The sequence below is a fragment of the Panthera leo genome, chromosome D1 (genome assembly GCF_018350215.1).
Source record: "Panthera leo isolate Ple1 chromosome D1, P.leo_Ple1_pat1.1, whole genome shotgun sequence".
Classification (NCBI taxonomy): domain Eukaryota; kingdom Metazoa; phylum Chordata; class Mammalia; order Carnivora; family Felidae; genus Panthera; species Panthera leo.
Window position 1 is genome coordinate 56,054,125 of NC_056688.1, and position 27,697 is coordinate 56,081,821.

At 38.0% G+C, this 27,697-nt stretch overlaps 1 protein-coding gene across 3 annotated transcripts in view; it reads right to left on the reverse strand.

Moving 5' to 3' along the window:
• The window catches only part of UVRAG (UV radiation resistance associated), a 297,399-nt gene that overhangs the window by 200,400 nt on the left and 69,302 nt on the right, over window positions 1-27,697 (reverse strand). For all 3 annotated transcript variants that reach the window (XM_042904090.1, XM_042904091.1, XM_042904092.1), the window contains one exon: window positions 14,945-15,030. In XM_042904090.1, coding sequence (XP_042760024.1) covers window positions 14,945-15,030 — 86 coding nt within the window. The remainder of the gene's footprint in view (window positions 1-14,944; window positions 15,031-27,697) is intronic.

The window sequence follows — 27,697 nt, forward strand, 5'->3', positions numbered from 1 at the left end:
CTATCCCCTCTCCTCGTGCATCCACAAATTTTCCTTCAGCCCATGAAGACACTCCTCCTATCTCAAAAAACACTTCCCTGGCTGGACCCCTTATTTCCCTCCAGCTTTAGTACCACTTCCCTGTTCCTCTGGATAGAAAAACTTCACAGGAGTAGTCTGTACATCTTGTCTTCACTTCCTCACTTTCATTCTCTCCTTCACCTACTCCTACAACACCGTCAACATGCTTATACATGTCACCAGTGAGCTCCAATTTGCTAAAGTCAGCATTCAATTCTCAGCCTTCAACTTACCAAACCAACCAGTAAGCATTCGTTTCAGCAGAGCACAACCCTGAGCAGACTTGATCTACTTTGGCTCTGGGACACCACAGCGTCCTAGATTTCCCTTGACCTCATTAGCTGCCCATTCTCTGCTCTATCCTCTTCCCAAACGTTGAAAAACCTTGAGCAAAATCTGGAAGGTGGAAGCTATTCCTCCAGCGGCAGCGCCAGGCTCTCTCCGGTGGGAGCTTACGTGGTAGCCAGTGTCCTCACTCGGGTATCTGGCGAGTGTGGGATGGTGATTTCACTGGCAGCAGTTTTGTGATGACAGGATCACACGTTCGATGGGTTGACCTTGAAGACTAGTGGTAGTGTGCCGCTGAGGCTAGCAGCAGCCTCCCAACTTCTACCCCTCCAGCCCTCTAATGATGGGGTATCTATAGAACACCCAATTATCTGTACTAAATCTCTTTCTGATGAAAATATCTAGAGTGCTTGGTGTTTCCTACCCTGAACCTTGACTGACAGAACTCCCAAATTCACATCTCTGGCACCAATTAGCCCCAATATCAAAACTGCATATCCAACTGCCTCTCAGCACCCTCACCTTCACAACTAATACCTATCTCAAAAGTCAACATGTCCCAAATATATTCTTGATTCCCCATTGCCTGCTGCTTCTTTCCCCCGCAGGAATCTCACAGAATTTACTTTCATAAATACCACTACAATTGACCTAGTTGCTCAGATTAATTATCTAGAAGTTATCCTTAAGTCCAATTTACCCCACATATGCACACTGATTCCATTAGCAAGTCTGGTTAGCTCTATTTTCAAAATATGTCCAGAAAAGTACCACTTCGCTTAATTTACCTCAACTGCTACCAGAACAGCCTAAGTCACTCTCACCTCTTACCTGCAAGTGACAAGAGTCTCTTAACTAATCTCTCTCCTGCCACTCTCCCTCCCCTCAGTCTGTTCTCCATGCCAGACCCATTTTCTTTAAATAAAAATCAGATCACATCTCTCCCTTGATCAAAACCATCCAATATTTTCCCATCATACTTGGGGAAAAAATCTAAAACTTTACACAATCTAGCCTCTGCCAACTTGGCTCACTATAGACTAACCGCTTACCTGTTCTTGCAACAAACCAAGCTCACTCCCACCTCAGGGCTTTTGTACTGCTAATTGTGTCCTCTAGAATGTTCTTCCCACAGATACCCACACAGCTTGCTTCGTTCTCTCTTTCAAGGCTTTGTTCCAATATTTTCTTCTCAGTGAGGTCTTCCATGGTCACCCTATCTAAAATAACTCATCATGGGACTTCTGGGTGGCTCAGTCAGGTAAATTCAACTCTTGATTTCAGCTCAGGTCATGATCCCACAGTCATGAGATTGAGCCCCGCATCATGCTCCACACTGACTGTGGAGCCTGCTCAAGATTCTCTCTCTCTCCCTCTGCCCCGCACCTCTACACACACACACACACACACACACACACACACACACACACACACGCTCCCTCTCTCTCTCTCTCTCTCTCTCTCTCTCAAATAAATTAATACATACATACATACGAAACTCCTTCTAGCATCCTCAGTACTCTTGATCCCCTTTAGCACTATCATTATTCTACCCACAGGAAAAATATACCTAAATATTTATTCTATAGAATGTGGGTGGCAGCATGGGAGAAAGGAAAGGAAATCTATCTGTCTGGCTCTGTCACAATCCAACCTTATGCAAGTCAATTTCCCTTTCCGGATCTGTTTCCTCACTACCGAAATAGGGATAACAAAAAATAGCATAAATCACATAAATTTGCTTTGAGGATTAAATGAGATAAAGCATAGAGAGGATTTAGCTGGCAATACACATTCAATAAGTGCATCTGTTTTAATACTATTACCCAATAATTTTTTGCCAACTTAATTCTAAGGCATCAACTATATCGTCAAAGTCCTCTTTTCTCTAAGCTAAATATCTTCTATTCCTAACTAGTTTTCATATGACTGCTTTAAAACCCCTCTAGGGGCCATCTCGCCTAGATCTTCTTCATTAGAGTAAACAGGGACTCGAGTTAAACAGAATATTCCAGATGTGAGCTAATGAAAAGTCCATGAAGACTTGATATGGACACTGTATTTTAATTAATGCAACATTAGATCATCTTAGCTCCTTTTCGAAAGCTGTTGAGTCCATTTATTGCTTACACTGAGTTTTTCAGATGTTTAAATGTCCCCAGAAACTGTTTAAAGCCAGTCCTATTCCAAGGTTCATACCTGACTCTGTCACTAGAAACAAAGAATCTGTGAGATGGAATAATCGGTGCTACTGTGGAAAACTCATTTTTACCTCTAGGGCATCAGTGTGCTTCTTACAGAATCAGAATTTAAGGATTGGAGGCTTGAAAATAGAGAGGGAGGTCAACCAAGGAAAAACCATTGTCCAATCTCTTCACACAGAGGGAAAAGAAGTAAAGGGAACCGCGTGGTCATAGAATTATAGAGACACTCCTCAAAGGCAAACCTGCAGGCTTTACTCAGCACCTCCAACATGGGAAGACATAGGGATGAGTGTGCTAAACATACTTCAGATCGCTCTAGGAAATGAAAGCCTCCATTGTGCAAGTGCTAAAAGACTGAGAAATGCCCGGCCCGCTCTACACTCGGGTGCATCACGAAGGAAATTTTATTGGAAGGGATATGGATACTGTTAGGCAGTTTCAAGGAGAGAAAGAAATGTCACAGGGAATTCTTCCGTAAGACGGAGAAATAGATTAGAAAGGCCTTTGCCATTGAACATGTTTGGACTCTGAAAACATACTAGCTCAATTTTTCCAAGCTGCGGTTTGCTTCCCGGTAAAATAGAATTATAATAGTAGCATGCGATTGTGAATACTATAAAAATATGTATGCTAAGTTTTTTGCATTAAATGTCTTCCATGTTTTAGACACTCAAATGTTATTTTCCCTCCCTACCACCTGTGTAGGCATACAGAAGGGTGAGATTCTCACTTATTCCTACAATACCAACAAAATATTTAGAAATTATTAATTTCTCAATGAATATAGTGAGACTCCTTTGCTTGCTGTATCTGTTAATATACCCTAGTAGAATACAGGTCCCCAAAGTAAGAATCTGGCTTCTCACGTTAAGACAGTACTTCTAGTCCTAAAGGAGCAACCATAGGAATGAGGCTATTATTATTACAATGTCCACTCTCCTCAACAGATAAACATGTTGACTCTCGGATTCTCTTCCAAGGTAAAATGTCCCACTTTTAAAATAAAGTTTACTTCAAGGGTCAGGTGCTATCCTGATAAGCATAACATATTAATTCTCCTAAAATCTCTGATAAGTTCTCTTAATAAAACAGCATGTAAAAAAATCAAGTTATGGGTGGGGTAGGTGTTTAATGGTAAGCGGTTATTGTGATTGGCAGAGACATCAGGGTGAAATCACCAAAGCTTGGAAAGCTGCCTTGGAACATGCCTGGCCCCAGTGTGAATGCAGAAGTTACAAGGCAGCTATGCGGGGTGTGACGGTAAAGCCATCATTTGCAGTGACTTCTTAGACAAAGCAGTCTCAGTAAAGCAGCCCTGTGAATTCAAGCCAGAACTGAAGGACAGGGGGAGGGTCAGAGAACACCTCTCTCAGGCAGAAGACTACTCTTATCCGTACCTGCCCTCAGTGTATGCTCTGTGCCTCTTTACACTGATTTTATGCACGTAACTATCCCAACAACATTTAAAACTTAACTATTGCTCCAAACCAGGAATTCTAAACACTGCTTTGGAGAGGGCTCATTTAATTTACCCACTATGTTCCTACTCCCTGTTGAACATTTAGTAGACTAGAGAAAATAGACTTAGCAGCATGAATAGCCTACAGAAAAGTCCCAGTTAAAGACAATCAGATCCATCGGTCAACTCAGTTAATAAACCGGAGTTAATTTACCATATGATGCCTTTACATGGCTTTCATTAGCAAATGCTTTGTCTAAAATTAAATACTCAGATATTTTATATTAAAAACATAGTATCATTGGGAGAGAACATATCCAAGGTTAGTATTATCTTTGGAAAGGTGATTAAAGATCATTTAAAAAAATTCCTCCAAAGACCTACCTATTATTCAGCTATTATCCAACCAGGTTGTATTTTATCCAGTATTTATTAATTTAACCATTTAACAAATATTTACTGAGTATCTACTCTAAGTCAGGTTGGTGGTATATGTCGGGTTGGGGATAATATTATAAACTAGATCCCAATTCACTAAGCTTGTGTAGTTTAAGTTCTTCATTCTCTTTCTAACATTTTAAAGGCAAAAAGTATCTCAAATAATTTGTGTTAGCTCACACAGTAAAAGAATTCTTCAATATCAGAAAGCATCTTGTCCAAGAGGAATTCATAATATAACACTATTTCTCACTGAAATACTAGAGTGGTTTCTGGGCTTAGAAAAGATGCTGTAAATTATTAAAATGATCAAGAGAATTATAAAATAAAAACATACATACCATTTCAGCAATAAATTTAAAAATCTACAGGAAATACATGGTTTCTTAACAAAAACTAAACTAGATGATTTAACAGCTAAATTCTAACAGACCTTTAAAGAATTTAAAATTTCCAAAATTATTTAATGGGTTTCAGCTGAAGATGATGCTACTTAACATATATAGTTATATTTAGGCACTGTACTAAGTTCTTCACATGAATTCATTGAATCTTCCAAACAACCCAATAAGGGTGATGCTATTATTATCATTTTACAGATTAGGGTCATAGAAAAAGATGAAAAACTTGCCAATTCAATTTTAAGATCTGAGGAAAAATGGTTACCTACCCTGCCCCACTCCCCCACCCAACGCCCAAAAAATAACTACATGTTACAAATGCTACACACCAACCTGATTTATAGTACTGAGCAAAAGAATACCCTATAGCTAACTAATAATGCAATATCCGGAAATCTACATTCTTTATTACAGTTATAAATTAAAGGAAGAAAAACATGTTAATAATAAATGCCTTTGGAAAGGCATTGCCAAAAATTCAGTATCCATTCCTAATAAAAAACATAAAATAAACAAGAAGAATTATTTAAAATATCTTCCAAAATTAACAAAACATTCTGAACAGCAAAATATTGGACATTTTCAATTAAACCAAGAACTGGACTAGCATGTTCACTATTTCCATTACTTTTTGGCATTATTTTACAAGTTCTAGAAGTTTTAGGAAATGCAGTTAGAGTAGAAAATCACTGTAAACACTGGAGAAGAACAAATAAACCTACATTTTATTGATGATAATGAGTATATGCCAAGAAAATCTAAGAAAGCTTTCCTTAAAAACCAATAATAACAAGAAAAATAACTTGATACAGACATAGAAGATTTTCTTAAAATTACAGCTTTTCCCTATGAAGCAATGGAAATGGAAAATATACTTTATACAATAGTGTAAAAACGATACCGTACTTAAAAACAAACTTAGTGGAAAAGCACATGATCATATAAAGAAAAGTATAAAATCTTATTAAAGGAATAAAATAAAATTTGAACAAATATATAAGACATACCATGTCTGGATGGGAATACTAATATCATAAAAATGACAGTTCTGTCAAAACATATGAAGCCAATGGATACCAAAATTCTCATTCAAATTCTAATAAAGTTTTTTCTAAGAATAGGACAAAATAACCTTAAAGTTCATATGGAAGAATAAGGTTCTGAGAACAGCCAAAAACAGTTATGAAAAAGAAGAGTAGCAAGAAGGGGATTTGCCTTGATAGCACAACATATCAAAAACCCACCCTGATGAAATCAACTTGAAATTGGCAAGGGAATAGACAAAAAGATCACAACCAAAAAGAGAATCCAGAAATGGGCCCAGCAGATATGAGCTTTGAGTATATGACAAAAGTAGTATTTAAATTCAGTGGGAAAAAATAGGTACCGGGCACAACTGGATATTCACCTGTGAAGAAAATTAATCTACCTCACAATATATGGGATATCTACATACATATTTAAGAATAATTCCAAGGCGTATTGAAGATTTCATTTAAAAAGTAAAATAATATAAGCCTCAAGAAAAATTATAAAATGTATGCAGAACCAAAGTGTAAGAGAGACTTCTTAAGCCAAGACAGAGTACTCAGGAGCTATACAAGAAAAAGTAGAATTATATAATATAACAAACGTAAACTTTTGTATAAGGCATACCAACTCAAGATATAAGTTTGGAAACAATAACAAGGAGTCTTAAAACTTTATGAAAAAAATGTAAGCAACAATAAAAACAGATTAAGTATATGAATACGCAAATTCACAGAAGAATACACTAAATGGCTAACAAACTCAAGAAAAGATGTTCACTGTCACTTGTAGCCCAGATGAAGCACTTACACTGAGGCTAATGAGATTTAACAAAAAGCACCAAAAAATGATTTCCCATTGCCAGCAGGGATTCAGGATAAGGAATAACGCCACATATTGTTTGCACTCTTCGAGAAAACAATCTGACGTCTCTTAATATTAAAAACTATACACACCCTCTGACAGAAGTTCCACTCCTGGAAATTTAATTCGCACAAATGAATACATCATAAATATAAAGATACAGATACACAGATATATAGATAAATTTACGGCAGTATTGTGCAGAGTGGCAAAACATACAAACAAAAAACCAGAGCCATAGTAAATATTAACACCTATCAACAGGATACTAGTTGAAAAATATGGTGCACCTCTATCATGGACTATTATGAAACCATTAAAAGAGTGAACTGAAGAGATTTGCACATGGAATACTGAACAAGAAAAATAAGATATAGAGTCATGTATATAATATCCACTATAATTTTGTCAAACAGCAATTAAAACTCTTATCACACATACATACGTATGTATATGTGTATACAGTGATATCTATGACATATATAATAAAAGACCATGGGAAAAAAATACAGACACACATCAAATTGTTAACATGGGTGAGTTGGTGACTATGGGTCACGTGGACATGTGTTCCATGTCTGGGTGGCATCTTAGCTCAGGCTGCTATAACAAAACACTAGGGACTGGATGGGCTATAAACAGAAATTTATTTCTCACAGTTCTAGAGGCCAGGAAGTCCAAGATCAAGGCACCTGCTTGGCTGGTGTCTGGTGAGAGACTGTTTCTTGGTTCACAGCCAGTCATCTTTTCACCATAATCTCAGATGGTGGAAGGGACAGGTATCTCCCCAGGGCCTCTTTTATAAGGGCACTATCCCCATCTTGAGGGTAGACCCCACAAGCCCCATCTCCAAATACCATCACACTGGGGATTAGGTTTTAACATATGGATGAGGGGTGGGTGGAGATGACAAACATTCAGGCTACAGCTTGTGTTTTTCTGGCAACGTAGTGGGGGAGAAAGGCTTCAGGAAGGAGACAAGCCAAAATGTAAACCGAAGGAGAAAAAAGTGGCACCTAAAGTTATTTTGTTCAAATTCTACTTCTGCAAACACATATACGTATGTTTAAGTGTATTTATGTATATGTATACATATTTATGTGTGTGGGGAGAGAAAGATGAATAAATAAAATGTGCTATTACAGATAAATACTGTTTTTGTTTAACCAAAGCTGACATCAAATACCAAAACTTTTCATTTAAAATTTTGCTTGAACACCTTTCTAAAACTTATCACATGTCCCTGCGTTCTGACACAGGCTCTAATAATCACAACTTTACATTTTACTGATGGTTTGGTATCAACCTGGCATAATGGAGAAAAGCACATGTCCAGACCTTCTTCAAACCTGCTTTGACATTTATTTGTACTGTGGTGCTAAGCTAGTCATTTCACCTTTCTGTGCTTCAGTATCATCACCCATTAGAGACAGCATTAGCGAAAACCAATACACTTTACTAAGTACTTCTCATTATTAACTTCAGTTATGAACTGCAATATGGAGATGTGCTTGGGTATAGGACTGACACACATACAAGATGTAATCTAACTATGCTTTTTCACTTAGTCTCTCTTTACAGTTGGACTACTTCTCCCTACCCTTCTTTTAGTAGTGACGGTGCCGTTTATGAATCCAAACACAGTGACTTTAAAGGTAGGACAGTAGCTAATATGACTTACCACCCAATTATGTCCCTGAATCAAAGACTAAATCAGAAAGAGAGCAAATTACCAGCAAGCTTTCACTGCTCTTTGCTGTCAGTGTGTCTATGTTAACAGGAATCCTCTTGATTCCCCTTCTAATTTATTAAAAATGACACACTGAGGGGCGCCTGGGTGGCTCAGTCGGTTAAGCATCCGACTTCGGCTCAGGTCACGATCTCACGGTCTGTGGGTTCGAGCCCCGCGTCGGGCTCTGGGCTGATGGCTCAGAGCCTGGAGCCTGCTTCCGATTCTGTGTCTCCCTCTCTCTCTGACCCTCCCCCGTTCATGCTCTGTCTCTCTCTGTCTCAAAAATAAATAAACTTAAAAAAAAAAATTAAAAAAAAAAAAAATGACACACTGATACTAAGAGCCTAGTCCCTGCTACAAATGGCAAAATATAGGAGTTTTAGAACATAAATTCTATGATAATCTTTTGCCTATGGCTGGGTTCTTAGCCATATTCCTTATACTTGCAATTACCAAAGAGAGATCATTAGGCAGAAAGAGGGAAAGACCCTCCTTCAACCAAAGCTGGTTATCATATCCCAAATTTAAAGATTATACAGGGTAATGCCCTTATACATCTCATCCCATCTGTTTTCTAAACATTACCCGAAGAATAATGCATTCGATGTAAGCATTTCCCTTTTAAAATTGAAATTCTATAGGAGAAAGTATTTTCTATCAAAGCAGGGAAAGGGAGGGGAGTAACAATTTACCTCCAGACAGCCAGAAAAAGGTCTTCCAGAAAAATCCATACAAGGAGAGTAAGATTAAAAGTCCCAAAATCCTGAAATCTCGCCAGATGTTTTGTGGAGGGCAGTGGCAGAAAGAAAAGAGGCAGCTGAAGGTTCACAGATCTGATTACATTTTCAACACTTTTTTAGATAATGGCCTAGAATTTTTTTACAACTCTCATTTTGCCAGATGCAAGCCAAAACCAATCACTAAAACAATAAAAACCCCTGTAACCTGAAAAATAGTTCAATTTTCAATTTGATCAAAAGAGCTTTTATTGTCTGCTTACGAGATACATTGTGATAGGGCTTATGCAGAGACCAATAAAACAAGAGATCCTGCCTAAAGGATCCCTCAGTTTGGGGGTGCTAACAGGAGAGAGAATCAGACAATGAATAATTATAACACAGTAAGTACTCAATAAATGCTACCTATTAATTGCACAGGTAGTGGTAGAAGGACTTGAAAGAAGGATACTAGTCCCTACAGAGTGTTCAAAACAATGTCCTTTGAGGGGAGCCTGGCTGGCTCAGTCAGTGGAATATGCGAGTCTTGATCTGGAGGTTGTGAGTTCAAGCCCCACGATGGGTAGAGATTACTTAAAAAAAAAAAAAAAAAAAAAAAAAAAGGAGCAACATCTTCTGAATACCACATTAAGAAGTATGGACTTCTGGGGCACCTGGGTGGCTTAGTTAATTAAGCATCCGACTCTTGATTTTAGCTCAGGTCATGATCGCACAGTTGTGAGATCACACCCCACATTGGATTCCACTGGGCTCTGCACTCAGCGTGGAGCTTGCTTGGGATTCTCTCTCCCTCTCTCTCTCTGCCCCTTCTCTCCCTCAAAATAAATAAAGACACTTTAAAAAGAAGAGGAAGAAGAAGAACAACAACAACAACTGTGGACTATATCCTGTATGTGATGGCTCAAAGATTTCGAGGCCCAATGAGTAGCAAAACCGGTATTTTCTTTTAAAGGATACTCTGGCAGCAATGTGGCACATAAATTGTACCAAATCAATATAAAAGATTAGAAAGGAGTAAAATATACTGATTAAGAATATGGGCTCAGGAACTAGAGTTTCTGGATCTGAATACAGGCTAATAGGAACTACTTGTGTGACCTTGGACAAGCTACTAAACTACTCTGTGCCTCAATTTCCTCATCTGTTAAATAGGTATAGAAACAGATCTCAACACAGAGAGTTGCTGTAAAATTAAGAGAGTTGATTAATGCTAAGCACTGAGAAAAGTTCCTGGCAGAAAGTAACTGTTCAATAAATAATAGCAGCCAATTGCATGCAGGAAAAACTGGTAGTAGGGAGACTAGTTGGGAGGTCAGGAAACAGTCCCAGAAAATAGAGATGGGAATAAAGAGGGGTATGTTCCCTTGGGTGCCTGAGATGATGATATATAGGACATCAGACATCCAGGGAAAAGAAAAGGAAGAGGAGTATTACACCAATGAGTGTAGCTCTGGACACGTTAGGGCTGAGATTCCTACAGAACATGGAAGTACAAATGTCTAAGGGTCACTAGAAAATACAGACCAGAAATCCAAAAGAGGGGAAGGAACTAGAGGTACAGATTTGAGAGTCACTAACATGAGGGTGTGCTGGGTGCAGCTGTAGCCATGGAAGAGAGCACTCAGGGAGAAAGAATAAAGCAGAAGGGCCATAGGATCCACAGGACCTAAGTCTCCAGGGTCACAACAGCGTCCATGGGAACTCCAAAATAACCATGAATTGTCAGTAAGACCGAAAGAGGGAATAAAATATAGCCATATGAAATAATCCCTTCCTTTAAGAAGTTTTCAATGTTGCTGGGGAGAAAAGACATAAACCCGTTAAATGGTTTTATTGTGATTGTTCAGGATTTATAAAAGGAACTCTAAAAGCAGAGGTTGGGTGGTAGACATTAGAATGGCAAGAAAAGAAAGAGAAATTATGTTGAAGATTGAAAAAGTTAATGCTAATATAAAAACAGAGCACTGGTACTGAGAAGAAAGCGAATTCCAAGATGGGGGAAGGAAAGGGGAAAATGAACACTATTCTGTATTGAATGTCTACTCTATGTCAGTACTGTCTTAGGACCTTTTACGTCTTTTACCTTATTTAATTCTCATGATATCCCTATGAGAAAAATATTGCCATTTTACACAAGTGGTTTGAGGCATGCCGAAGTAATCTGCCCAAAGGTTTGCATCCAGTGATGGGCTTATGACACTGTTAGGACTGGAACGAAGGTGGAGGGCCCATGAGCCTTCACCATACTTCCACTTCTTAAACTGGCAAAAGCAGGTCATGTCAAGAAGAGGGAGGGGCAATAAAAACTACTAGAAGAACACCAAGATTATCTCACTACAGTAGAGCTACCTTTTTTGAGGAAGCATGAAAGGAACCAAAAAAAAAAAAAAAAAAATGAGTTTTTAAAAATCAAAAGTAATCTTTCAGTCTCAGAGAACACACCGGATTACAGCTGTCTCCCGCTTCCAGCCTCGTCCCGCTGATCCCACATTGTCCCCACAGCTAGAGATCTCAATTGCACAGCAACCACATCACTCCTTCTCCTTCTAACCTTTCAATAACTCCGTATCACCAACAGGATTTGAAAAATCAACAGAATGAAGAGAAGAAAGTTATCCAACAAGCCTAGGAACTCTTTAACCTAGAAGGAATAATAGAGGAAAAAAGTTAACTTCTAAAAATAAATGCTCACTTGTACTTTGTAATCCAGCTTGTCTCAGTTCAAAACCATAAAATAAATGAAATTTCAAGTGCCAAAGAGCAACATTGACACCTTGTGGTGAACATCCTAATTTAAAGTATCGAATGTAACGAGTAAAGTGGCTCCTAAATAAGTGGAACACTTAATCCAGGCATTTCCAAGGGTTAGAGAAGCACAAATTTAATTACCATCACACACACTGCATGTAAATTTGGAAAGAGCTGCTATTACTTTGGTAACACTGAAATTAGCCTACGTTTTTAAGTACGGGAGGAAAACTCTGAATAAAACCTCAGGTCACTGTCTTCCTACGAAATGTCACAACACATCTGACGTGGGGTCCTAATGCTCTGGTCGTAGATGCTGCAAAATCCTTGCCTTAGTCAAGATTTCCTATTTTTCCGAGGCATTCACATTTAAAAACTGGAAGGAATATAGGCATCCTAGTGGCACAGCAACATAATGAAAATCATTAACTTCTATAGAATATACTCTCAAAAAACAGAATCAAGAGATCTGGGTTTAGTCCTGACACCAAATGACACTGAGAATTTTGTGAAGTTAAGTGATATTAAAGAATTCAGACTCTGTGTTTTCACATAAAATTACCGATCAAGAAGTAACAATTTCATACACCAAAAAAAGGCATCAGGGAAAGAAAAACATACTACTTTTAAAAATTACTCTATCACCAATGTTGACTGAGTAAAAGAAGGGAAACTGAACAAAGCTAATCAGCACAAAATTAAATTTCCCAGAAAGCACCCTACACAAATCATGGCAAGAACTATGAGAAAGAAAGAAGTTTTAATTTAGCAGATAAATGATGTTTACTCTTTACTAATGTCTAAGAGAATTATCAGAAAAAGTTCCATCTTACTCCTTAATGTTGACAAGTACAATGTAAAGTTTCTAGTTCCAGAGTAACTCTCCGGGCTCAGGTAATTTGGTTGATACATAGGCGCTTGACCTGATTCAAAAGAATACATCTATGTTACCAGCTATAAATGATTTACACAGTGGTAATGAGAAGGCCACTGCTAAGAAGGCATTTCAAACTGCTGACACCCCTGAGGAATCTGGAAAGCATCTTAGAAATGAAACCCCTAAGACATATTATCATTGCAAGAATCAATGTTAAATAAATGAGCAACTAACTACCAAATGCATCTGATGATTTTGAATTCATGGAGGGCTCTGTGATTTTCAAAAAATTTTCCCTGTCATTATGCTATGTGCACCTTATAACAACCTTAACAACCACCAATCTAGAAAGGTAAGACTCTGAAAAGGATCTGCAAAACTTGCTTGCCGGAAAACCTTCACACCAACTTCCAGTCTAGCTCTTACTTGCTGCGTGCTCTCCGATTAATCATTTAACACCTCTTGGCCTCAGCTTCTACACTGAAGACAAGGGCTGATCCCTGATGTCTGAACACAAAAAGCTTCTAAGACAGTAAGAGAATAACTGTGGGAATGCGTATAAATTACACAAATTTATAACATTGCTGCTTCCCACCTTTTAGAAGAATCCGAGAAGTTAAATGAATTCAGATAAACCAGGGAGAACTAAAGTCAGGGTCAAATTAACCAAAGCATTCTCTGTTAAACCATGCTGCTTCCCAAGATCCTACAGTATTTCTTCAGTTCTTATTTTCCTATCCCATTAGAGAGCATTCAATCCTGCCTGAATCTCTATTCTCTTAGTTTCTATGATGCCGCCTTGCCCAAATCCTCCTCTTTTCACAGACTTCATATTTCTTTTTCTTCTAATTCTCTGGATTTCTCTAATAAGATCACACCGTCTCACACTTGGAAAGTATCTTTAAAATAGTAATATCCATACCCTCATTTCACTGAGAAAGGCAGGTCAAGAAATATCAGTGGCTTACCCAAATTTCAAACTATTTCTGTACATTCTTCTTTTTAATACTTAAAACTCAATGTACTCCCAAACCGAATAGGCTCAAAACTATGAGTTATATATTTTGACACCTCCTGCTTTCCATCCAATTACCAATCCTGTCCATTCTCTTACATATCCTAAGAAGTCAAAGGGGAAGCACTTTCCAGATAAGAATCAAAAGTCATCAAATGTCTGTGGTTACTATAGTTGAAATCATGGTCTCTTAAGAGCAATTTACACAGGCATGTGACTAAACTTTATCATCATGTATAATAAGATTCAAGATTTGCAAAGGAAAGGCCCATTCCATAATGTTTATAAAACAAACAATCATCCAATTGGACAAGAGTCCAACCATCCTTCTGGACTCTTCCTCTAGTAGATATATTGAGGATGTCTAATGGTCTGAAATTTATGATGTGTTATGTAAACATTAGAAAATTGCTGCCAAAATCAAATTTCAATGAACCATCTGTCTAAGTAGGGTGAACATAGGCTGAACGTCACTGTTACCTTTATTTTGAACTGCATTTATTTTGGTTGCCTGCCTCCTGGGAAAATGTCCTTGATGATCTACCACTTTGAAAATTAAAAACAAATTTAGAAAATTTTCAAAATTAAGCCCAGACATTATGAAAATATAGAGTTAAGGCATTTAGTTAAGCCTCTGAGCCTGAGATTCATGCAAAGCTCCCGTGCCTTGCCAAATATGATTCTTCTAAGATGAACAGCAGGTCAAAGCTCTAAGCCATGTCTGGGGCTATTGGAGGGCTTTTTTAGTAATGTTGTAGTTGTTAAGATTTTGATAAGTCTAAATTCTGTACCTCTGGTTGCTGCTCTTTATAGTACAGAAAACCGGAAACAGCTCATGTCCCTGTTTTAAGATCACTGGCTTCCAATCATTCTCTCCCACTGTCCAGAGAAAGGAAATGGCTTTCCAAAGGCTTTGAGAAACAGATAAACTTAAATCACTGTAGCTACAAAATTTATGAAGCTCTCACAAAAAAATGCTAAGCCTGAGTAACAACTTCTAAAGCTCCCATACATTTCCTCACACAGAAATGTCACAAACTCAAAATGAGGAACATTCTTTAGAAAATGCAGGCAGATTGAGAAGTTTCTTACCGCAGCAAAGAGAAGACATCGTAAGAATTGCGAACACAGTTCTGATCCACCTGAAGAAGAATATTCTTCTGAGCATTTGAATATCCCTGAAAGACATTAATCAACAAATTAATGAAAGTAAAACAATAAAATATGTGTAAAAATTAATCTTAATGTCTGTCTTCTAAAAATTATGATTTAGAAACACCTCAGTAAATTCAAATTGTTATTTCAAAAAGTACAATTCCCATACTTAAAAGGTAAGTGAATTTAAAATAAGTATCTTCTAGTATTTTCCCACAGAAGTCATATTTCACATTAGATTGTGGTGAACTTCCCAGGGAAGTCCCAGAAGTCTTTTTAACATATTATGTGACTGAAGAAGAGTATTAACAATGTTTCAAGTAATGTGTAGCCATCATATATAATGTTTTTATGGAGGAAAAAGCCATTCCAAGTTCTAATTAGGAATACCAGAAACATTTCTACTTAGTGAAATAAAGGTGATAGGAGAAAGAATGATTTCTAAAGAGAACACAGCAACATTCCATAAGAAGAACAGAACAGGTACCTGTGACTTAAGAAATGCAAAGTAAATAGTAGTCAAGAAAAAGACTCTGCACCCAGACCAGCTGGATTACAATTTAAGCCCTTAATACAGCAGCTCTGTAATCTTGAGCAAGGCACCTTAACTCTCTTAGTTTAACTTTGGTTTGTTTCTTCACTCATAGAAATTCTTCATTCATGGAAATGATAACATTATCTACCTCACCAACTCCTGTGGAAATTAAAAAAGTTAATATTTGTAAAGTGAAAAGTACGTAATAAGTACTATATAAATGTTTGCTACAATGCTAATATAAGCATTTTTTTAAAGTTACATTGCCAGAGACAGTAGAAGGTTATTAGGAGAACATGAACAACTTTATGCTAACAAATTTGACAACTCAGATGAATCAGATACCCTCTAGAAAAAATCAACATGCCAAAATGGAAATGAGGGGCGCCTGGGTGGCGCAGTCGGTTAAGCGTCCGACTTCAGCCAGGTCACGATCTCGCGGTACGTGAGTTCGAGCCCCGCGTCAGGCTCTGGGCTGATGGCTCAGAGCCTGGAGCCTGTTTCCGATTCTGTGTCTCCCTCTCTCTCTGTCCCTCCCCCGTTCATGCTCTGTCTCTCTCTGTCCCAAAAATAAATAAACGTTGAAAAAAAAAAAATTAAAAAAAAAAAAAAAAATGGAAATGAAACATCTGAACAATCCTGTATCTACTTTTTAAGTGAATAAATAATTGAAAAGCTTCCCACAAAAAAAGAAATCTAGGTACAAAAGGTTTCATTGATGAATTCTATCAAACATTTAAGAAATAACATCAATTTGGGGCTCCTGGGTGGCTCAGTCAGTTAAGCGTCTGACTCTTGGTTTTGGCTCAGATCATGATCTCAACAGTTTAAGAGTTAATGAGTTTGAGCCCTGTGTCAGGCTCCACAGGGAGTGTGGGGCCTGCATGGGATTTTCTCTCTCTCTCTCTCTCTCTCTCTCTCTCTCTCTCTCTTTTCTCACTCACTCACATGTATGTGTTCTCTCTCAAAATAAATAAACTTAAAAGAAATAACACCAACTTAACAAAAAAAATTAAAATAAAATAAAATACAGGAAAAGATAACAATTTCCAACTTACAAGACCAGCATTACTGATACTAAAACTTGACAAAAACACATACACACACAATTATAGACCAATATCCCTCATGAACACAGACACAGAAATCCTTAGCAAAATATTAGCAAATTAAACCAATAATATAAAGATAAAACAATAACATGTCATTATTGACTGAATTTATTCTAAGAATGCAATACTGGTTTAGCACTTAAAAATTAATCAATTAGAAAAATACATGATAGGGGCACCTGGGTGGCTCAGTCGGTTAAGTATCTGACTTCAGCTCAGGTCAGGATTTCATGGTCATAAGTTCAAGTGCTGTGGTGGGCTCTGTGCTGACAGTTCAGAGCCTGGAGCCTGCTTCTCTCTCTGCCCCTCCCCTGTGCTCTGTCTGTCTCTCTCTCTCTCTCTCTCTCAAAAAATGAATAAACGTTAAAAAAAAAAAAAGAAAAAGAAAAATACATGATACAATTGTAAACCTATCTTGATGGCAAACAATTATAAAGATGTAACTTGTCACAATAACATAAAAGTGGGGGTACAGAGCTATTTGGAAGAAAAGTTTTTGTGTAATATTAAAACTAAATTGGTATTAATTTGAACTATGTGGTCATAAATTAAAATCCTGATTGTAATCCCCAGGGCAACCACTAGAAAATAACTAAAAGATACATTGTCTGAGAAATGAGAAAGAAATAAAAATGTTATATGAGAAAACATCTAACACAAAAGAAGGTAGTAATGGAGGAATAGAGAAACAAGATATAGGAAAACAAATAGAAAATCAGAAGTCCTTCTGTCTCTATAATTAATTAAGTGTAAATGTATTAAATGCTCCAATTAAAAAGCAGAGATTGGCACAATGGATTTGGTTTTTTGGGGTTTTTTTGTTTTTTTTTTTTAACGTTTTATTTATTTTTGAGACAGGGAGAGACACAGCATGAACAGGGGAGGGTCAGAGAGAGGGAGACACAGAATCTGAAACAGGCTCCAGGCTCTGAGCGGTCAGCACAGAGCCCGACGCAGGGCTCGAACTCACAGACCGCAAGATCATGACCTGAGAGAAGTCGGCCGCTCAACCGACTGAGCCACCCAGGAGCCCCAGAATGGATTTGGTTTTAATGATCCACAATATGGTATCTACAAGAGTTGCACTTCATTTTTTTTCAAGTTTATTTATTTTTATTTTGAGTGAGAAAGTGTGAGTGGAGAAGGGGCAGAGAGAGGGGAGGGAGAGAGAATCCTAAGCAGGTTCTGCACTGTCAGGGCAGAGTCTGATGTGGGGCTTGAACCCAAGAACCATGAGAGCATGACTTGAGCCAAAACCAAGAGTCGGACGCTAGACTGATTGAGCCACCCAGGCGCCCCAACAAGAGTTGCACTTTAGAAACAAAAACACAAATAAGTTGAAAATAAAAAGGACAGAAAGATATTACACGTTAAGCAATAACCAAAAGAGAGCTGGAGTGTCTATACTAATATCAGGCAAATAGACTTTAAGACAAAAAATGTTACAAGAGACAACGACATCGTATAACGAAAAAAGGGTCGGGAAGATGTAATTATAAACATATATGTACCTAACAATATATAATAAAATATATGAAGCAAAAACTGACAAAACTAAGGTGAGAAATAGCTGGAGATGTCAACATCCCACTTTCAACAACAGATAGCACAGCCATACAAAAGATAAACAAGGAAACAGAAGACATGAATAATACTATAAATCAACTAGACCTAACAGACATATACAGATTGTTCCACCTAACACAACCATATAGACATTCTTCTCAAGTGCATATGGAACATTCTCCAAGCTAGACCATATGTTCAGCCACAAAACAAGTCTCAGTAAATTATTAAAAACTGAAATCATACAAAGTATCTTATCTGACCACAACGGAATGAAACTAGAAATCAGTAACAGAAGGAAATTTGGAAAATCCACAAACTGCAAAGTAAGCAACATACTCTTAAACAACCAGTGGGTCAAAGAACAAATCACAAGGAAAATTATTAAATACTTTGAGATGATTAAAAATGAAAATACAACATATCAAAATATACGGAATACAGTGAAAAAGTGCTGAGGGAAATTTACAGTAGTGAACATCTACATTTTTTTTAAAAAGTAATAAAGGGCTCAAATCGATAACCTAAACTTCCACCTTAAAAAACTAGAAAAAGAACAAACTAAACCCAAAATAAGGGAAAAAATAATAAATATTAGACCTGAGATCCAAATAGAGAATACAAAAACAATAGAGAAAATCAACAAAAGTTAGTTCTTTGAAAAGATCAACAAAATTGACAAACCTCAAGCTTAGACTAAGAGAACAAAAGAAGACTCAAAAGCACACTAAAGTCAGGAATGAAAATGGGAACATTACAAAGCTTATAGAAATAAAAAGTATTATAGAAGATGTGAACAACTGTATGCCAATAAATCAGATTACCTAGATAAAATGGAAATTGCAGAAACACAAAAACTCCCCAAAATAGCTCAAGAAGAAATAGAAAATCTGAACAAACCTACAACAAGTTGTTAAGTTGTTGATTAGCTAAACTACTCCATGGAATTGCTACCTCAGCAACACATTTTGTTTGGTCATTTTGTTTGTTTGTATGGTCAACACATTTTGTTTTGTTTGCAAGGACCTTAAACAGACTCTAGACCTCTAAGGGAAGCACGTGTCCTAACAAGCAGGCCACAGAGACACAAGTAAATGTAAGTTTGCTTACATGAATTAATGACAGGACTTGTGATCAATGGTCTCTCCTGCTTCCCAGTGCCTGTATGCTTTAAGTGTCCCTTACCCATCAGGATAAAAATCTTGATGGAGTTCACAAAAACACTGCTCTTTTTGTTTGAATGGACAAATCTAGCCCCAGCCCAGGAACTCCAAAGCACTCCACCCACAAACCCTACCTAATAAAGGTACTTTAACCCCAGGTTCTGCCTCTCTCTGTACTCTGCCTTGACCTCTTGATGTGGCCCCTGACAGCATGTCCTGTAATTCCTCTAGGACCTGTGAGTAAAAAACTTTGCTGTTTCAACATCTCTTGTGATCTGTAACCAAACCATGGCTCACCAACCAGCACCTTGTGCTCCACCTAATAAATGTTAATTTAATGAAGTCATAACACAATTAAAGAAGTTATGATCAGGAATCATAGAACTCCCAGCAAAGAAAAGCCCAGGACCACATGATTTGACTGGTGAATTCTACCAATCATTTAAAGAAAAAATAACACTGGAGCAACGTGGGTGGCTCAGTCAATTGAGTGTCCAACTCTTGATGTCAGCTCAGGTCATGGTCCTGTAGTTCATGGGACTAAGCCCCGCATTGGGCTCTGTGCTGACAGCAGAGCCTACTTGTGATTCTCTTCCTGCCCCTCCCACTGCTCGTGTGTGCTCACACTCTCCCGCTTTTTCAAAAATAAATAAAACTGAAAAAAAATTTTTTTAATAAAAAAGAACACCAACCCTTCTCAAAGTCTTCCAAAAAATGAAAGAGGAGGAAATACTTTTTACCTCATTCCATGAGGTCAGTACTATCCTGATACCAAAGCCAGATAATAACATCACAAGAAAATTATAGATTAATATCCCTGATGAATGAATATAGATGGAAAAAATTTCAACAAACTACTAACAAAGCTAATCCACCCATATATTAAAAAGCTTAAACCATTTAGCCAACAATTCCACTTCTGGATATATACCCAAGAGAACTGAAAGCAAAGACTCAAAAAGGTATTTGTACATCCACGGTCAGAGGAGCATTATTCACAATAGTGAAGGAGTGGAAGCAACTCAAATGTCTATCAACAGATGAATGGACAAACAAAACATGGTACATTCATACAATAGAATATTATTTAGCCTTAAAAAGGAAAGACATTTTGACTCATGCTATAATATAGATGACCCTTGAGGTGATTTATGTTTCCAGTAAAATAAGCCAATGACTGTATGATTCCATTAATAGGTATTTACGGTAGTCAAATTCACGGAAACAGAAAGTAGATGGGTGCGTGCCAGGGGCTTGGAGGAGGGAGAGATGGGGAGTTACTGCTTAATGGGTAGTTTTTCCGTTTTACAAGATGAAAAGAGTTCTGGAGATTGATGGTTGCACAACAATGTGAACATTCTTAATGCCACTAAACTATACATTTAAAATGGTTAATATGGTAAGTTTAGTATTATGTACATCCCACCACAATTTAAAAATACTTTTTTTCCAAAAGGATTATATACCAGGAACAAGTGAGATTTATCTAAGGTATGTAAGGATGGTTCAATAAATGAAAATCAATGTGATACACCAAGTTACAGGACTCACACTTCCCAATTTTAAGACATAGTACAAAGCAACGACCCTCACTACCAAAATAGTGTGGCACTGGCATAAAGGTAGACATAAAAAGACCAAAGGAACAGAACTGAGAATCCATAAATCACCTCAAACAGCTGTGGTCAACTGATTTTAGACAAAGGACAAAGGTGCCGAGACTCACTGGAAAAAGAATAGTCTTTTCAATAAATGGCGCTGAAACAACTGGATAGCCACGTGCAAAGAGGATGACTTGGACCCATCGTTAACATCACATATAAAAATTAACTCAAAATAGATCAAAGACCTAATTGTAAGAGCTAAAACCATTAAACTATTAGAAGAAAACACAGGGTACATCTACATAACCTTAGATTTGACAATGGATTCTTACGTATGACACCAAACGCATAACCAACAAATGCAGTAATAGATAAATTGAGCTTCATCAAAATTAGCGACTTTGTGCATCAAAGGACACTGTAAGAAAAGTAGAAAACAACAACCCACAAAATGGGAGAAAATATCTGCAAATCATATCTGATAAGGGTCTCACATCCAAGATACGTAAAGAACTCTCAACAACTCAATAGAAAGACCCACAATCCAATTAAAAAATGGCTAAAGGACTTAGAGACATTTCTCCAAAAAAGGTACACAAATAGCCACCAAGAACGTGAAAAGATGTTCAACGTTATTAGTCACTTGAGAAACGGGAATCAAAACCACAATGAGATACTACTTCATACCCACTAACATAAGTGAAAACAAACCAACAAATAAACAAGCAAAGTTAAAAAAAAATTTTTTTAAGTAATTTCTACTTCCAAAGGGGGCACTGAACCCAAGATCAAGAGTCATGTGCTCTACCAACGGAGCCAGCCAGGCACCCCAAAATTTTTCAATTAAATAAAAGAGGCCCCTTGGTGGCTGTTGGTTAAGCGTCCGACTCTTGATTTCGGTTCAGGTTGTGATCTCATGGTTCATGAGCTCAAGTCCCACGTCTGGCTCCGCACTGATAGCTGATAGCACAGAGCCTGCTTGGGATTCTCTCTCCTTCTCTCTCCCTATCTACCTTTACTCTGCTTACACACGTGCATGTTCTCTCTCTCTCTCTCTCTCTCTCTCTCTCTCTCTCAAAACAAATAAATAAACTTAAGAAAGAAAAGAAGCGTGGGCAAGGATGTGGAGAAATTAGAGCCCTCCTATATTGCCATATTGCCACTGGGAATGTAAAACATTGGACACTGTAAAAAAGTTTAGCAGTTCCTCAAAAAGTCAAACACAGAATTACCCTATAACCTAGCCAGTCCACTCCTAGGTACATACCTAAAAGAAATGAAACCAGGTCCTCAAATACTTGTATACAAATGTTCATAGCAAAGTGTTCACAATAACCAAAAGGTAGAAACAACCAAAATATCCATCAGTGGATGAATAAACAAATGGGGTGTGTGTGTGTGTGTGTGTGTGTGTGTATACATACATATATATATATATATATGTGTATATATATATGTATATATACATATATATATACACATATATATAAAAGGATATTTCTTAGCCAATGAAATGAGAGAAGCATTAACACGTGCTACACATCCTTGCCCCTCAAAAGCCATAAGGCTAAGTGAAAGCGGCCAGACACATTTTTTTCTCATAAAAAATCATCCACACCCACTAACCTACAACTAAAAGCAATTCACTATAGCAGGAAAAGAGCATTCATATGAAAGCAAGGATCCTGGGTTTTAATCCACACTGCTTATCATGGAAGTGAGGAAAACAATTTAATTCCTCTAGTCCTCAGTTTCCTTAATTATAAAATGAAATGAAACTACTAGCAATAAAAACAATAAAAAATGACAGCAATACACATAAGAGTAACATTTATGAGCATTTACAGTATGTCAGGCAGTACTGTTTTCCAAGCTAATATTAATAATTTAAATGTGAATATGTTAAGCATTAACGTATTTTTCACACAACCCCGTGAAACAGGAACTATTATTATCCCCACTTTAAAGGTGAGGAAACTGAGACGCAAAGAGGATTAAGTAGAAGAGCCATGCAGTCTGGCTCCACAGCCCATTTTCCTAACGACCATGCTACACTTGATCTCTAAGACCTTTCCAGTTCTAAAATTCTGGGTCGATGTACATTTAAGGCAACTTAAGGACACTATTAAACCCTTCTGCTTCAGCCACCACTTAGCAATTAACATTCTTAAAATATGCTAAGAGCCTTGTTCTGAATGACATCTAACTTCACCAGATGTGCGATCCTCACAGACCTCTGATGAAGGATTATAATGGAAAGAAATGGCTCGTTTGTATCCGGTTATCTGTGTGAGATACTGCCAAGTGCCAAAGAGCCCAGAGGAGATTTACATGTCACTCAAAATTCTTCTGAAGCCAGGCCTAACAAAGCTTTTTCAAGGAAGGGAACAGGCACCAGTCTGGGTGAGGGCCTGCCTATTAAATTGTTCAAGAAAACGGATGATTAATGTCACATAGCCAGCGAGCAGGAGTAATTCCAGGCAGATGATCGGGTGTGTTTCTAGATCCATGGTCAACAAACTTTGTCAACGGCCAGATAGTAAATATTTTAGGCGTTGCAAGCTCCATGTCATCTCTATGGCATATTCTTTGTTTTCTCCTTCGAATTCTTCACAAATGTAAAAACCTCTCTCAGCTCAGAGGCCATACAAAACCATGTGCCAGACTGTAGTTTGCTTACTTCTACAGTGGATCATTGGATAAGTTACCTTTTAAAGTATGTTACTGTACCTTCTGACAGTTTTTAGTAGCTACTACAGTCCCAAGACTATCCTGAACTCTATTGGAATTTTAAGTTATACCGAAATAATCCAGTTGACAGGCTTATGAAGCAAACAGTATTACACACACACTTATTTATTTCGGTGTTTACTGCACACCTAATGCAGGGTGTCAGGCGATCACGACCATCCTTATAAAAGGAGACAAGCCAGTACACTATGACGTATACAACCCAGTTAAGGTTCTAAGCGAAGTAAAAACTGCAAAGGTGCCAGAGGAAAGGTTAAACAAGAAACAGCTACAGGAGCTCTGATGTAGTAAAGATTCCATCTAGTAGGAGCAGAAACATCAAAGGCTGCAGGGGTGGCAGTAATTGAGATAGATTAAGAAGTATTAAAAAGCTGAATGGCAGTGAAGGAAAGTCCCACACAGACTGAACACCTTTAGCCAAAGCATGACAGTGGGAAAACATAAGCTGCATTCCGAGAAAATTAAGTAGTGGTCCAATTTGTTCAGCTTCAATGATGTGGAAATTACTTGGAACCCTGGAGAGGAAAATAGTGGGAAACAGGGCTAAATAAGTAGGTTGGGAGGGTCAGAGCAGACAAAGCCTTGAATGCCATGCTAAAAAGTGAAGACAATCTCCAGGCAGTAAGGACTCAGGAAAGGTTTCTGACAGTGTAGCACAATGATCAGAGGTGCGTTTAAGGAAGGTTACTCTGGTAATGACAAATATGATGCGCTGGAGAACACAGAATGTCCAAACCCCAGTTACGAGGCCATTCTAAAAATCCACACATATGACAGCTCAAACCATAAGAGAGAGAAGATAAAAGCACAGATAGAACGAAAAGTACTATCCATACCACCGACCGGATCTGGGCTGATGGAGAGACGGAAAGCAGGTCAGAGGTTTAGAAACATCTAGCAGACAATGAGAAGTCACTCTATAAAGCCTTTAAGCAAAGGAATAAAAAATGAAAGCATGCCTTAGGAAGATTAATCAGGCAGTGGTGAATAAGGCAGAGTGGATATAAAGAGACCAGAGGTCAGAGGTCACCGGGGAACTACTACAGTAACCCAGCCTTATGGCGGTGCCAGTCTGAGCTTGGATCATGCATGGCAATGGAGCTGGAAAAGTAGCCACGGACAGGAGTTATTTCAAAGGACTCAAAAGAGTCTAGTGGCCAACGGAATAGAGTAGATTAAAAAAAAAAACAAAAAACTGCCATACTTGAGGACTGCATAAATGGGAAAATAGTTAATAAAGATGTGGAAAATTGGAAAGGAAAACAAACCTGGAGAGAATAATGAAGAGTCCTGTTTTAAGTATGATAATTTGCAAATAGCAGGTATCTATGCAAAAATGGTCCGAAACTATTTAAACATAGAGAACTAGAATTGTGAGTGACAAGCCATACAAATGACGACAAGCAACCAGTGTACCCCCTTAGAACGTATAACGATCTGCCACTACAGAAGCCTCATTCATAACAAATATTTACTGGATTACTACTAAATCCCAGGCTAACCACTAAGGATAAATGAGTAATGAAGACAGACACTGCCCCTGCCCTTACGTGCTCTACAGTCTAGTAAGAAAGAGAGATGAACAAATGGGCAATCAGAAAACAACCAGGTAAGGGTCACTGATGAGGAAAATGAAATGCAAGGTGCTATAGGAGCATAAAGAGAGGTATCCAAACCGGACTTAGGGGTATAACACAGAAAACCTTTCTGTGGCGATGGGTTCTAAGCTATGGGTGGGGTGCTTAAAAATCAGGAACCATTTCACACGGCGAGACCTTTTAAGCCACTAATTACTCTAAAATAATTGAAATAAGAGAGGGACATGACCAGCATTTTAGAAAGATAAATCTGGCTGTAATCCAAGTAGCAGGAAAGTAGTTATTTAGCAGACACCATCAGTAGTGATTCAAAAAAGAGAGAGGGGGCCAGGATGACTCCCCTGTTCTGACTTAAGACAGTACATGGACAGTGGTACCACTCACAAACCAAGGAACATAACAGAAGTTTCTCAAGATGGGAGAGGAACTGAGTCAGTTTGGGACTTGTAGAGTGTATGTGTCTCTGACACATCCAAGCCTTTTGACACAAGGCTAGATATATGGAAACACAGACTGGAGATGTGGGCTTGAGAGGATCTGAATCCAAATACGACAGGTTCATAAGATGACAAAAGGCCCAAGTGGAAGCCTGAGGACGATAACTTAAAGGCCTCCACCAAAAGCCTTCCCCAGCAGAACCAACAGCATTCTATATGTTATTCTTAAAACTGTGAGCTTTGCACATAGTCCTTTTTCTGCTTACTTAGTTAGAATAAGAAATTATGATTGGTAAGGGGGAAAAAAGCAATGGCTCATTCTGCTACTTGGGCGTATTTTCAGATGCAATGGGTATTTGCAAAATATAGTATTTATTTGTACAACCTCTCTTAAAATAGCTACCTGATGAATCAACAGAAGCCTGTGTTCCTATGTGTTTATGTTCATTTGGACATTAATACGCTTTTAATTGTCAGCCAAGCTTAAACTGACAAAAATTGTGCAAGTATCTCTGTCAAGCACCTTCAAGCCTCGGGTACCTTCTACCTCTGGGCTCTGACGAAGCCCAGAAGCTGAACTTTTAAGAAGGAAAGGCAATGGGGCGCCAGGGCGGCTCAGTCAGTTGAGCTTGAGCGTCCGACTTTGGCTCAGGTCATGATCTCGTGGTTTGTGAGTTCGAGCCCCACGTCGGGCTCTGTGCTGACAGCTCAGAGCCTGGAGCCTGCTCCGGACTCTGTGTCTCTCTCTCTCTCTCTCTCTCTCTCTCTCTCTCTCTCTCCCCCCTCCTCCACTCATGCTCTGTCTCTCTCTGTCTCAAAAATAAACATTTTTAAAAAATAAAAAAAAAATTTTTAAAAAAAGGAAAGGCAAGACCTCTTCTGAGACACTAAACCAGAACTGAATATACGTACTCCCCCGGATCTGGTCTAAGGTTTGAGACCACAGAGGATGTGGTCCCTCAAAATACGAGAAGTAATGAGAAATAAGAAGAGTACTGTTAAGCAGAGGTATACAGATCCTGAAACTAAAATCAATCCCTTCACATCAATAGGGTAAAGAGATTCTTGTTCTTATTTTAGTGGCTTAAACAACCCTCAAAAAAGCATTACAGTCATAGTCCACACTCCACATATGAAGTGGACTAAATGCTATTAATGCTACTTCATGACAAGAGGACTGAAAGTGCCCTGCTAATGTAACCCAGGAGTATATTTCAGACAAGAGATAGGAACCATATGATCCTAGGAGACTTTGTACACTCACAGAAAAATATTTACCAAGCAAAGTCTACACTAAGTCCTGAGACTAAAAAAGTGAGTAAAACACAACTTCAGTCAAAAGGAGCTTATGCCCGAAGAGGAGAAAAGATGCACACACAAATTACCGTAACTGTTATGGGACTAGAGAAGGCAGCAGTGGAATCCTGTTAAAGAGCATTAGCTGAGAGAGGGAGAGGGGGAAAAAAAGGATTCCCAGCTTTATAGAACAATTTAAACTGAAACTGACGATCAGAGGGGGGGATAAAAGGTCAAGAATGCCCTCACTACAAATCCAAGAGAGAAGAGTAAAAACAAGTTTTCAAAATTTTAAACAAAACCGAATTTTAAACTCTCTGAATCCCCCCAGCGAGGACAAGTCTGGAGTTCTGTTTCTGTTTACTTTTCAAGAATCTAAAACATCTATACCAAGAACCATGCCTGGCTTTGAATTTTCCAGTATTAAAATACTGAAAAGCTCAAAAATTGTGCTAAGAAGACAAGATCCTCCAAATTCGTAACAGGAAATATGGCATTTTCCCAGATTATTTTCTGGCTTCGGTGAAGACAGAGAACGGGGACCACACTGCAGCAGCAGGATTTATAAATATGAATTACAGGATAAGATGATTTTCCAAACATCTGTCAAAAGTTCATTTGATCCACG